Source organism: Piliocolobus tephrosceles, chromosome 18, assembly GCF_002776525.5.
Source record: "Piliocolobus tephrosceles isolate RC106 chromosome 18, ASM277652v3, whole genome shotgun sequence".
NCBI classification, from domain to species: Eukaryota; Metazoa; Chordata; class Mammalia; order Primates; family Cercopithecidae; genus Piliocolobus; species Piliocolobus tephrosceles.
The window spans coordinates 11990973-12002929 of NC_045451.1; the positions used below are offsets into that span (position 1 = coordinate 11990973).

The following is an 11957-nucleotide window of genomic DNA, read 5'->3' on the forward strand; positions in this document are numbered from 1 at the left end:
TATTATTTGGTAGTAATTAGTTTACTGCCAATTATGCCTGTAGGCACAGCTCAAGTTTTTATAAGAGGTGAGACAGCTGGGTTTAGAAGTGTCTTAGGTCAAATGAAGAAAAATGGACCCAGTACCTGGTAAACAACAAAAAGTCATCTGTGAATAAATTAGTAAGAGCTAGTATCTTAGTCTGTCCTTGCTGCTATAACAAAATACCACAGATAAAGTAATTTATACAGAGCAGAAACTTATTTCTCAGAGTTCTCAAGGCAGGAAATTCCAGGATCAAGGTGCCAACAGATGCTGTGTCTGGGGCTGGCTTACTCTCTGCTTCCAAGATGATATCTCTTGCTGAATCCTCACATAGTGGAAGAGGCAGTAAAGAAATGAACACTGTGTCCTCATGTGGAGGAAGAGATGGAGGGCGCGGTGGTCTCATGTGTTCCCCAAAGACCAAGTGCTGGAAACGTATCCTCAATGCAACAGTGTTGGGAGGTGTGGCCAAATGAGAAAGCTGTTTAGTTCACGAAGAATGGATTAATGCTCTATAAAAAGGGCTTGTGAGAGTGGGTTTTCTGCCATGTAAAAATATAATGTCCTTCCTCTCTGGAGGCTGCAGCATTCAGGTGCCATCTTTGCAGCAGAGAGACTGGGCCCTAATCTGCCAGCACCTTGACCTTGGCCTTCCCAGCCTCCAAAACTTTGAGGAAATAAATTTCCATTCATTATAAATTACCCAGGGTCAGGTATTGTTACGGAAGCACAAAATGGACTGAGACCAAAAGGCCAAAAAGAGACCAAAGCACTATCTTCAACCTCTTTTATAAGGCACTGATGTCATTCATGAGAAAAGGACTTCCCAAATGGCTCCACCTCTTAATACTACCACATTGGTTCCAACATATAAATTTTGGAGGGACACATACATTTTAGCCATAACGGCTGGCTCTAGAACAAACTGCAAGTAGGTAATTGGCAAGTCAGGTGGACAATTTAGGAATTGATTTGAACTACCAACAATTTGCACATAATCAATTTTTAGAGCCAGTGGGATGGGTCAGAGTTTCTCATTCTCAGCAACTGACTTCCTGGGCTGGATAATTCTTTGTTTTGTGAGACAAGAGGGGAGGGGAAGTTGTCCTGTGCATTGCAAGATATTTAGTAGCATCCTGATGTCTATTCACTAGATTCCAGCAGTCCCTCCCACTATCCAAGACCAATATTGAAATTTCTCCAGATATTGCCAAATGTCCTGTTGAGAAACACTGGAGTAAGGACACCAGGCCAGGAGAAACGGAGGGTGGAAGAGCCCTGGAGAAACCATCGTCTGATCCCTTTGCAAGTTTTACTTTGTTTAAAATTTTCTTTCATATCAAAAGCTAAACTGTATGTAAGCAAATATGGTAGCAATAAAGTTTCTCATTTATGAATTCAAGACTTTAGTAGACTTATGGGGAAACTTTTTTCCCCAGAATTTGGCTTTGGTATTTTTAAGTTTTAATAAATCTAGTTACTGTCATACTCACTCTTGTGCAGCTGGATAAACAAACTCAAGAAACACTCTCAGCCACATCTTCATTAGCAACTCTGCAGGCAAAATCCCTGTCATTTTGAGATGTTTTGTATTCAAAGCAATTGCGGGGAAAAAAGAAAAAAAAGCGTATTTCCAGAATCTACTGCCTGCTTTAAATTTGTGGTTTTGTCTTTATTATTGGTGTGGCCTATTACTGCTGGCCAATTGGGCAATAAAATTTGCAGCTTAAGTTTGGTGTCTGTTTCTAAACAGTCACAGCTGCTATATCCCTAACCTCTGGGGCAGACACTAGTTCTAGTGGATCAATATAATATACATCTGGCCCTGGTAAGTGGTTCGAGAAATCTGCATCTGAGCTGTCATGGCCAAAGCCATAGCAAAGAAGGGTTATGTTATGAGAAGAATAACAAAGCCATCTCCATATTCAAATGGCTACATTGCGTGAAAGCCCAGGTATTGGAGACCTGCGCATATGAGTTGCTGAATGCACAGCAACTAGTTCTTGAATGTCTTGGCCCCATTTATTTAAAAACCACCAGAATAACAGATCATGGACAAATGTGATTTTAGATCAGGGACTTTATGTAGTGTCTAGGCTTGTTTTATGGCTTGTACTTTATCGTTCTCAGGCCCAGAGCTTGAATTTGCCTATCTTGACATATACAATTAATGCAGAAATTCTCTTGAAAATGTATGACTTTCCAGTTTCATGTTTCACTTGAACTAAGTCACCTCAAGGCATAGCTCCAATTATGGGTTGTGCGGTAAGAGGCTTCTCAGCACAGTCAGGAGAAAGAGTGTGTGACTCTGCTTAGAATGTAGTAACCTAGTTTAGACCTTCATGACTTTTTCTCTTCTGTCATAAAATGGGGACGATAATTCATGTTTAACATTCACCAAACATTTAATAAAAAGTGCCAGGCTCTGGGATAGATGTTGGACAAGTAAAATTTTAAGAAGAAGATTAAAAAAAAAAAAAAAAGAGAGAGAGAGAAAGGAAGGAAGAAAGGAAGGGAAGGAGCACGAGAAAGGCTTCTAGTCTGGAGAATCTGTTCTAGAAAGCACTGTTTCTGTTGTAAGATAGGTGGTTGCGGGTAGGTTGAAAGATAGGCAAATAAAGAAAACAGATTCTCATAAGTACTTTGAAATCACGGAGTAAAACCTCATGTAGATTTAAGATCCTTTTATATAGAAAGAAATCCCAAGAGCAATAGACTGCACTGTTCTTCACTTACATTAAAATAAGATACTGCTCCATGATTCTGAATTTAGCAGCTGTTGGTACATGTGTCTCTTGCCACACTCATAAAGGTTTTTAATGTACAATAACATAGCATATAGCTCATCCCTTCTATGGTCGGATGCATTATTTATAATTAACTAACTTTGTACCATCTTCATGTGTGGAAGGAGCAATAATTGGAGCTATCCATTTTTAGTTCACAGGAAACAAGACTCTCTTCATTTTTAATAGTGCCATTTACCTACCACCCTTTCTGCCAATGATTTGAATTGTTCAGTTGTGGCTCTTGTTTTATTTTAATGCATTCATATTTTACCACTATGAAAAGATGTCTGTTCAAAATGAATTTGTCTGAGAGTTCATCTGAGAACGCTGGGAGGCTAGCTGCATCCCCACTGCTTCAGCACAGATGCATGGGGCAGAGCTGAAAGGCCACAATGTCTGTACCTGAATTCATTCTTCTGTAAAGTGAAAATGATCATATTGATATTTCAAAATCTGAAAACAATATTGGAAGAATATTTGCCTGGCAGATGTTCGTGCATTAATTCTTTCTGACTCACCTTGCCCTTGCATCATGATATACTTTGGATCCATAGAAATAACCCTACCCACACACTTTGTTCTGAGAAATGTTCTGTACATCTACCAGCTGTGTTTACTAACCCTAAATTCTAGGCTCCCCTCTGCAAATAGATAGGAATCTCTGGAGTCAGCTCCCCCTCTCCCCCAACTCTACTCTCTCATAAATGAGGTTGGAGGCCATGGGTCCTCTTCCTCTATCAGGGACCATGTAGAGGCACAATCCAGATTTTACAGGAAGTGGTGTCAGAAGAGGATCCTTGTTTGGGAATGAACCTCAGTGGAGGGGACGAGGCTCTGTATCAGCCCAATTGTTAAAGGTTCAACTCATTTCAAAGGACATACAGTACTTACAAAGGGGACTTGAGTGCTACTCATGGTTCGAAGGAGTTTTGAATAGGGTACAGGAGTCAACCAGTTGAAACAGAAAGCAGAAAATATACAAGTTAAAGGGCCGAATATAAGTACAAATGTTATAGTTCTGGAGCAAAACATTCTGGCTAGGGAAACTCAGGAGTTATTTACAGAAGAATGTAAACATCTGAATTGATACCAGGATGATCAGATAATTTCAACAGTCAGAAAAATTGTAAGTAGTAAGTGGGGTGGTTGGGTAAAGGACACTGTGAAGGAAGGAATGGAATAAGCATAGTTACTGAAGCGCCCAAGCAAAAGCAAGCGTGGCCATTTGGACTGGACTAGGGTTACTACAGGCCAAAGTAGAACAGTGATGAGGAGTTAGAGGCCACATTTCACCTCAAAGTTAAATGATTTGAAATTTATTCTGCTGACAGTCGTCTACTGTTTGATTTTCACCAGTAAAGGATCTAAGCAAGACATTTATTTTTAAAATGTTAAAATATATCTATTAAATATTACCAAAATAGTATGGGAAATGAAGAGACTGAATGCGTTACTAATCCCCAACTGGCAATGAAATTGTTCATTTGTGAAGCTTGATAATTCCCTGTATTTTTATTACTACTAAGCTATTATTTTTGACATTTGAAGTCAGACCTTGGGTTGGTTTATGCCAAAGTGTCATCTCAGCTATCTGTGAGAAGTTCCATATGTGGAGTACAACAGGAGTCCCAGCCTGCTCTAGGATTTCCACGCCCTGGCACTGCACTCACATGTTGCAGTAACCCGGGCACATTGCCTTCTCCTGTCTGCATGTGGGTCTTTACCGAATACCAGCTCCCATTTTTAAATAAGAGGCTCCTTCTACTTGCTTGTTCCATGCTTCCCTTATTTATACTGCCTGAGGAATTGTTTTCCATCAGTAAACCTGATTAGTCTTTTCTGTTTTCCCTTGATCTTTGTTAGCATCTGGGCTACAGAAGTTGTTCTTCCATATTAATCTGGGTATTTTGGTTTTGCTTTTCCAAAGGACAGTAAGCTCAGCCAAGCTGCCTCTCAGTTCCAAGGGAGTGCTCGTTCCCTCCCTCCCCAGCCCTTGCTCTTTCCAAAAGGATGATTTCTGTCGTCCCAGGGCTTATTCCCTCCCACTCCAGCTCCTCCCATAATTTGAGTCAATCCCACAGCCACCACTATGGCTCTATTGTACAGTTGTCCTCTTCCGATAACCAAAAGGTTTTAACGCCATCCTGGCAGTGTCTTTAGACTCTCGCACTCCTAAACTGTCCCCTCCTCCAGTTCGACTCCTCAGGGAGCGCGCGGCCACCGCTGCAAGCCCAGAACACAAACGCCCAGAGCTTCCTCTGCTTAGAAACCCGCGGCGCTTGGCCCCGCCTCACCTGCTGTCGGCCCCGCCTCGCCCGCCGCCGGCCTGCTCACGGCTCCTCCCGTTCTCCCTGAAGCCCCGCCTCTGACCCCGCCCCGTCCTGTCTCCGTCCCGCCCCCCGACCGCCAGCCCGCGTCTCTGTCCCTCGCCTTCCCTGAGGCCCCGCCTTCAGCCCCGCCCCGTCCTGTCTCCGCCCCGCCCCCGCCTGCCGGCCCGCGTCGCAGTCTCTCGCCCTCCCAGGGCCGAACGGCCGGAGCTGGCACAGAGCATCGGCGGCCGCGGCGACACCACCGCCTGGGGACGCGGGCGCTGCGCTGGATACGGCGCCACCGAGAGCGCCCGCCGCCCGCTGGTCTCTCTCCTGCAATCCGGGGTTGCCCCCACGAGCGTCCAGCGTTTCCTGAGGGCGGGCGTGTCCGAGCGGTGCGGGGCGCGGGGACCGAGCGCGGCTGAGGAGACCGAGCTGGGGCAGCGCCTTTCGGAGCGCGGGGGACGGCGCGGGGGTCTCGCGGAGCCCCGCGGGAAGCTGGCCCTCCGTGCAGAGCAGTTTTCTGGAACTCTCCGCCTCCGCCTCCCTTGGGGCCCAGTGCGGCGCTGAGCTCCCGTCCGGATCTGCCTGAGGTAAGCGGACTTGGTGGCTCAGGGGTCTCTAGCCCTCCTGCCTCAGCCCCAGAGCGGGGAGCGGAGCATGGGGGCGGCAGGGTCGGAGGACGCCAGTGAAAAAATGCAACAGGCGGGGCGGATCAGAAAACTCCTAGCCTGAATGTTTCCTACAGAGGGGAGACTTGTCCAAGACTGAAACTTGCTTAGGTTCTTCCAGCCGCGGACGGGCACGGAGAGGCGTCTTCCGACACCGGGGTCCGAGCTCCCTCTGGCGGCTCTGCCTGAGGACAGGGACGCGGCCACAGGTGAGCGCCAGGCACAGAGCTACCGCCCCTCGGCCTGGCGCCTGGTCACGATTCGCGGTTCCCCTACCGAGAAAAGTGACTGGTCCGAGTGGTTCTCATTAGGAAGATACCTTATGATCCCATGAAAGCTAAACCTTACCCCGGAATTTAAAAAAAAAGGTCTTTTCAACTTTTAGTTTTTTGTCCCTCGGTCCTTGGGAACAGGGAATAAGAAGGATAGTAGGACTCATCTTTCTGTAAACTGCATTTGAATAGAAACATTTTTTAAGTGACCAAAGACACTTTAGTGGCGTTAAACTATAGATATTGTCTGAAGAATTCAATCTTGTATATTTTGTATTATTAGTTGCTTGTCGTCTGCTGACGGTCATTGGGTTCCAAGTAAGTGCATTTAAATGGATAAGAAAAAAATCACTTGCCCTGGCTTAGATTGCAGATAATAGGAGATTTCAGTGTGATTCTAAAATTTCTATCAAGTGATTGCAGAATGTTTAAGCTATCAGTTTATGTTCACTCTCAGCATACCTGGAGCCTTAGAGAATTTTTGTTTTGTCCCCCACCCCCAGAAAAGAGTGTCATGAAAAAAGAACAGAAGAGAGACCTCACTGTTGCTGAAAGGGGAATTTTCTTTCCCAGTTGGCGGTTGCTTCATGATTGGATGAGAAGTATCTAGGTGGCTGAAGAGATTGCATTTTTATGGTTATACACATGAAGCTGATAAAAGAAGATATGAACATGATTTCTCTTTATCATAATAGGCTGATGAGTAAGTAAGCCTGAAAAATATTTGAAATGAAGGCAGGAATTTTGAATTTTTTAAAACCAACTAAGACTTTGATCACCTGTGGAGGACGTTTCTTTCTCATAAATGGAAGAAAAACATTCACAAGACAAGAAGTATAAAACGTTGAGAGGAATGACAACTGAGTCCACTCACTCGAAGAATGTCAGTACTTTATCATCTTCTTTGGGCAAACATACGCAAATGCATCATACATGTGTGGTGAACTTATCACCAGTGATGGCTTTCTATGTTAGAAATGACTCTTAATTTGAATTTTGGAGTGCTTTTTCCCTTTTTTTAACAATGTGTGTTCCAAGTCTTTGTGTTACATAGATTTAAGTAAAGGAAGTAAATGCTGAATTCATAGTGTTTTTTAACCGTACCACTTCCCTGTGTATTATGGAAAAATTAGAAATTTTAACTTTCTTCGAAGTTTTACTGGAAGCAAAACTGTGCCAGGGACAGAGATACACAATTTAAGTTTTCTCTTTCTGGCAACTGCACTTGCTTAGAGTGTACTGAATGTCAGCTGGATTTCACAGCATATCAGATTTACAGTCTTTGTTTTATCAAGGCCTTTACTGTATGTTTTATACTAACCAGATGGGAAACACATCGAGCATCATATCTGACATGTATGCCTAAGGGAGGAGCTCCCCCATGGATCATGGCGTTAATGTTTACAGGACATTTACTATTCTTAGTATTATTGATGTTTGCTTTCTCTACTTTTGAGGAATCTGTGAGCAATTACTCTGAATGGGCAGTTTTCGCAGATGATATAGATCAGTTTAAAACACAGAAAGTACAAGATTTCAGACCCAACCAAAAGCTGAAGAAAAGTATGCTTCATCCAAGTTTATATTTTGATGCTGGAGAAATCCAAGCAATGAGACAAAAGTCTCGCACAAGCCATTTGCATCTTTTTAGAGCTATCAGAAGTGCAGTGACAGTTATGCTGTCCAACCCAACATACTACCTACCTCCACCAAAGCATGCTGATTTTGCTGCCAAGTGGAATGAAATTTATGGTAACAATCTTCCTCCTTTAGCATTGTACTGTTTGTTATGCCCAGAAGACAAAGTTGCCTTTGAATTTGTCTTGGAATATATGGACAGGATGGTTGGCTACAAAGACTGGCTAGTAGAGAATGCACCAGGAGATGAGGTTCCAATTGGCCATTCCTTAACAGGTTTTGCCACTGCCTTTGACTTTTTATATAACTTATTAGATAATCATCGAAGACAAAAATACCTGGAAAAAATATGGGTTATTACTGAGGAAATGTATGAATATTCCAAGGTCCGCTCATGGGGCAAACAGCTTCTCCATAACCACCAAGCCACTAATATGATAGCATTACTCACAGGGGCCTTGGTGACTGGAGTAGATAAAGGATCTAAAGCAAATATATGGAAACAGGCTGTAGTGGATGTAATGGAAAAGACAATGTTTCTATTGAATCATATTGTTGATGGTTCTTTGGATGAAGGTGTGGCCTATGGAAGCTACACAGCTAAATCCATCACACAGTATGTTTTTCTGGCCCAGCGCCATTTTAATATCAACAACTTGGATAATAACTGGTTAAAGATGCACTTTTGGTTCTATTATGCCACCCTTTTACCTGGCTTCCAAAGAACTGTGGGTATAGCAGATTCCAATTATAATTGGTTTTATGGGCCAGAGAGCCAGCTAGTTTTCTTGGATAAGTTCATCTTAAAGAATGGAGCTGGAAATTGGTTAGCTCAGCAAATTAGAAAGCACCGACCTAAAGATGGACCGATGGTTCCTTCAACTGCCCAAAGGTGGAGTACTCTTCACACCGAATACATCTGGTATGATCCCCAGCTCACACCACAGCCGCCTGCTGAATATGGTACTGCAAAAATACACACATTTCCTAACTGGGGTGTGGTTACTTATGGGGCTGGGTTGCCAAACACACAGACCAATACCTTTGTGTCTTTTAAATCTGGGAAGTTGGGAGGACGAGCTGTGTATGACATAGTTCATTTTCAGCCATATTCCTGGATTGATGGGTGGAGAAGCTTTAACCCAGGACATGAGCATCCAGATCAGAACTCATTTACTTTTGCCCCCAATGGACAAGTATTTGTTTCTGAAGCTCTCTATGGACCCAAGTTGAGCCACCTTAACAATGTATTGGTGTTTGCTCCATCACCCTCAAGCCAGTGTAATAAGCCCTGGGAAGGTCAACTGGGAGAATGTGCACAGTGGCTTAAGTGGACTGGTGAAGAGGTTGGTGATGCAGCTGGGGAAATCATCACTGCCTCTCAACATGGGGAAATGATATTTGTGAGTGGGGAAGCCGTGTCTGCTTATTCTTCAGCGATGAGACTGAAAAGTGTGTATCGTGCTTTGCTTCTCTTAAATTCCCAAACTCTGCTAGTTGTTGATCATATTGAGAGGCAAGAAGATTCCCCAATAAATTCTGTCAGTGCCTTCTTTCATAATTTGGATATTGATTTTAAATATATCCCATATAAGTTTATGAATAGGTATAATGGTGCCATGATGGATGTGTGGGATGCACACTACAAAATGTTTTGGTTTGATCATCATGGCAATAGTCCCATGGCCAGTATACAGGAAGCAGAGCAAGCCGCTGAATTTAAAAAACGGTGGACTCAATTTGTTAATGTTACTTTTCAGATGGAATCCACAATCACAAGAATTGCATATGTCTTTTATGGGCCATATATCAATGTTTCCAGCTGCAGATTTATTGATAGTTCCGATTCTGGACTTCAGATTTCTCTCAATGTCAATAATACTGAACATGTTGTTTCTATTGTAACTGATTACCATAACCTGAAGACAAGATTCAATTATCTGGGATTCGGTGGCTTTGCCAGTGTGGCTGATCAAGGCCAAATAACCCGATTTGGTTTGGGCACTCAAGCAATAGTAAAGCCTGTAAGACATGATAGGATTATTTTCCCCTTTGGATTTAAATTTAATATAGCAGTTGGATTAATTTTGTGCATTAGCTTGGTGATTTTAACTTTCCAGTGGCGTTTTTACCTTTCTTTTAGAAAACTAATGAGATGGATACTAATACTGGTTATTGCCTTGTGGTGTATTGAGCTTCTGGATGTGTGGAGCACTTGTAGTCAGCCCATTTGTGCAAAATGGACAAGGACAGAGGCCGAGGGAAGCAAGACGTCTTTGTCTTCTGAAGGGCACCACGTGGATCTTCCTGATGTTGTCATTACTTCACTTCCTGGTTCAGGAGCTGAAATTCTCAAACAACTTTTTTTCAACAGTAGTGATTTTCTCTACATCAGGGTTCCTACGGCCTACATTGATATTCCTGAAACTGAGTTTGAAATCGACTCATTTGTAGATGCTTGTGAATGGAAGGTGTCAGATATCCGCAGTGGGCATTTTCGTTTACTCCGAGGCTGGTTGCAGTCTTTAGTCCAGGACACAAAATTACATTTGCAAAACATCCATCTGCATGAACCCAATAGGGGTAAACTGGCCCAATATTTTGCAATGAATAAGGACAAAAAAAGAAAATTTAAAAGGAGAGAGTCTTTGCCAGAACAAAGAAGTCAAATGAAAGGCGCCTTTGATAGAGATGCTGAATATATTAGGGCTTTGAGGAGACACCTGGTTTACTACCCAAGTGCACGTCCTGTGCTCAGTTTAAGCAGTGGGAGCTGGACGTTAAAGCTTCATTTTTTTCAAGAAGTTTTAGGAGCTTCGATGAGGGCATTGTACATAGTAAGAGACCCTCGGGCATGGATTTATTCAATGTTGTACAATAGTAAACCAAGTCTTTATTCTTTGAAGAATGTACCAGAGCATTTAGCAAAATTGTTTAAAATAGAGGGAGGTAAAGGCAAATGTAACTTAAATTCGGGTTATGCTTTCGAGTATGAACCCTTGAGGAAAGAATTATCAAAATCCAAATCAAATGCAGTGTCCCTGTTGTCTCACTTGTGGCTGGCAAATACAGCAGCAGCCTTGAGAATAAATACAGATTTGCTGCCTACTAGCTACCAGCTGGTCAAGTTTGAAGATATTGTGCATTTTCCTCAGAAAACTACTGAAAGGATTTTTGCCTTTCTTGGAATTCCTTTGTCTCCTGCTAGTTTAAACCAAATATTGTTTGCCACCTCTACAAACCTTTTTTACCTTCCCTATGAAGGGGAAATATCACCAACTAATACTAACGTTTGGAAACAGAACTTGCCTAGAGATGAAATTAAACTAATTGAAAACATCTGCTGGACACTAATGGATCGCCTAGGATATCCAAAGTTTATGGACTAAATGCTGCAGGTCAGCAGAAATTTGCACTAATAATACTTCCCAACCCACTTTGTGGATATGAATCAGAAGAGTTTGTTTATTCTTGTGTGTGTGTGTGCGCGCATGTGTGTGTGTTCAGTGTTATTTGCACAGAGAGATTGTTTTAAAAAATGGCACCATATTTGGCCTAGCAGGATTTATTTTTATGTCATCACCTCCCTTGCCTTTGTTTCTGAAAATTTTGTCTGCTAAAAAGTTTCTGCTACAGAGTGGTAGATGAATTTACATCGTGGGGATCAGGGGAGATGGGGAACATTTTAAAGGTTTTTGTCTAACTCTCCTTCATCTGTAACTGTGCTAATCTATCTAGAGACCTCAAACACTGCTAAAGGCCTTGCAATTGCTGCTTTACCATGCATCTCTTGCTTTCAAGATGGACCACAAAAGTTCCTTATCCTTTTGAAAAGGTCTTCTGACACACTTACCTTGCACAAAGAAAAAGAAAAATATTTCTTTTACTGTGTATAATGTGCAGTGATATCACTGAGGAAATGGTGAAAGCTCCTATCAGAACTGTAGGATTTCTTCTGGGAAATACAGATGGAAATACAGAATGAGTATGTTTTTCTGAGGTCAGAAACTGACTTTAAAAGCCTCCTTAAAGTTTTTTACTTAGAAATAATAAGGAATAAGTCTTTGAAAAATCTGGGTGCCAAGGGCTGGTAGATTATTTTAGACATGGTTGCCTGTTTAAAACTCTTCTTTCACTTTTTATCTTCCCTGAAGCTACAGCTGTTCACCATCACATCTCTCCCACCCTATCCTTTCTGTCACTGTCAAGCAAAACAATCAGTAGTTACTAATTGCTAAACTCCCAATATTGTGG

General features: G+C 42.5%; 1 protein-coding gene across 1 annotated transcript; it reads left to right on the forward strand.

Moving 5' to 3' along the window:
* Positions 1–5335: 5335 nt before the first annotated feature.
* DSEL (dermatan sulfate epimerase like) lies at positions 5336–11149 on the forward strand. Its single transcript, XM_026455199.2, has 2 exons — positions 5336–5715; positions 6569–11149. The coding sequence occupies exon 2, from the start codon at positions 7424–7426 to the stop codon at positions 11090–11092; it is 3669 nt and encodes a 1222-aa protein (XP_026310984.1). The 5' UTR covers positions 5336–5715; positions 6569–7423; the 3' UTR covers positions 11093–11149.
* Positions 11150–11957: the final 808 nt, after the last annotated feature.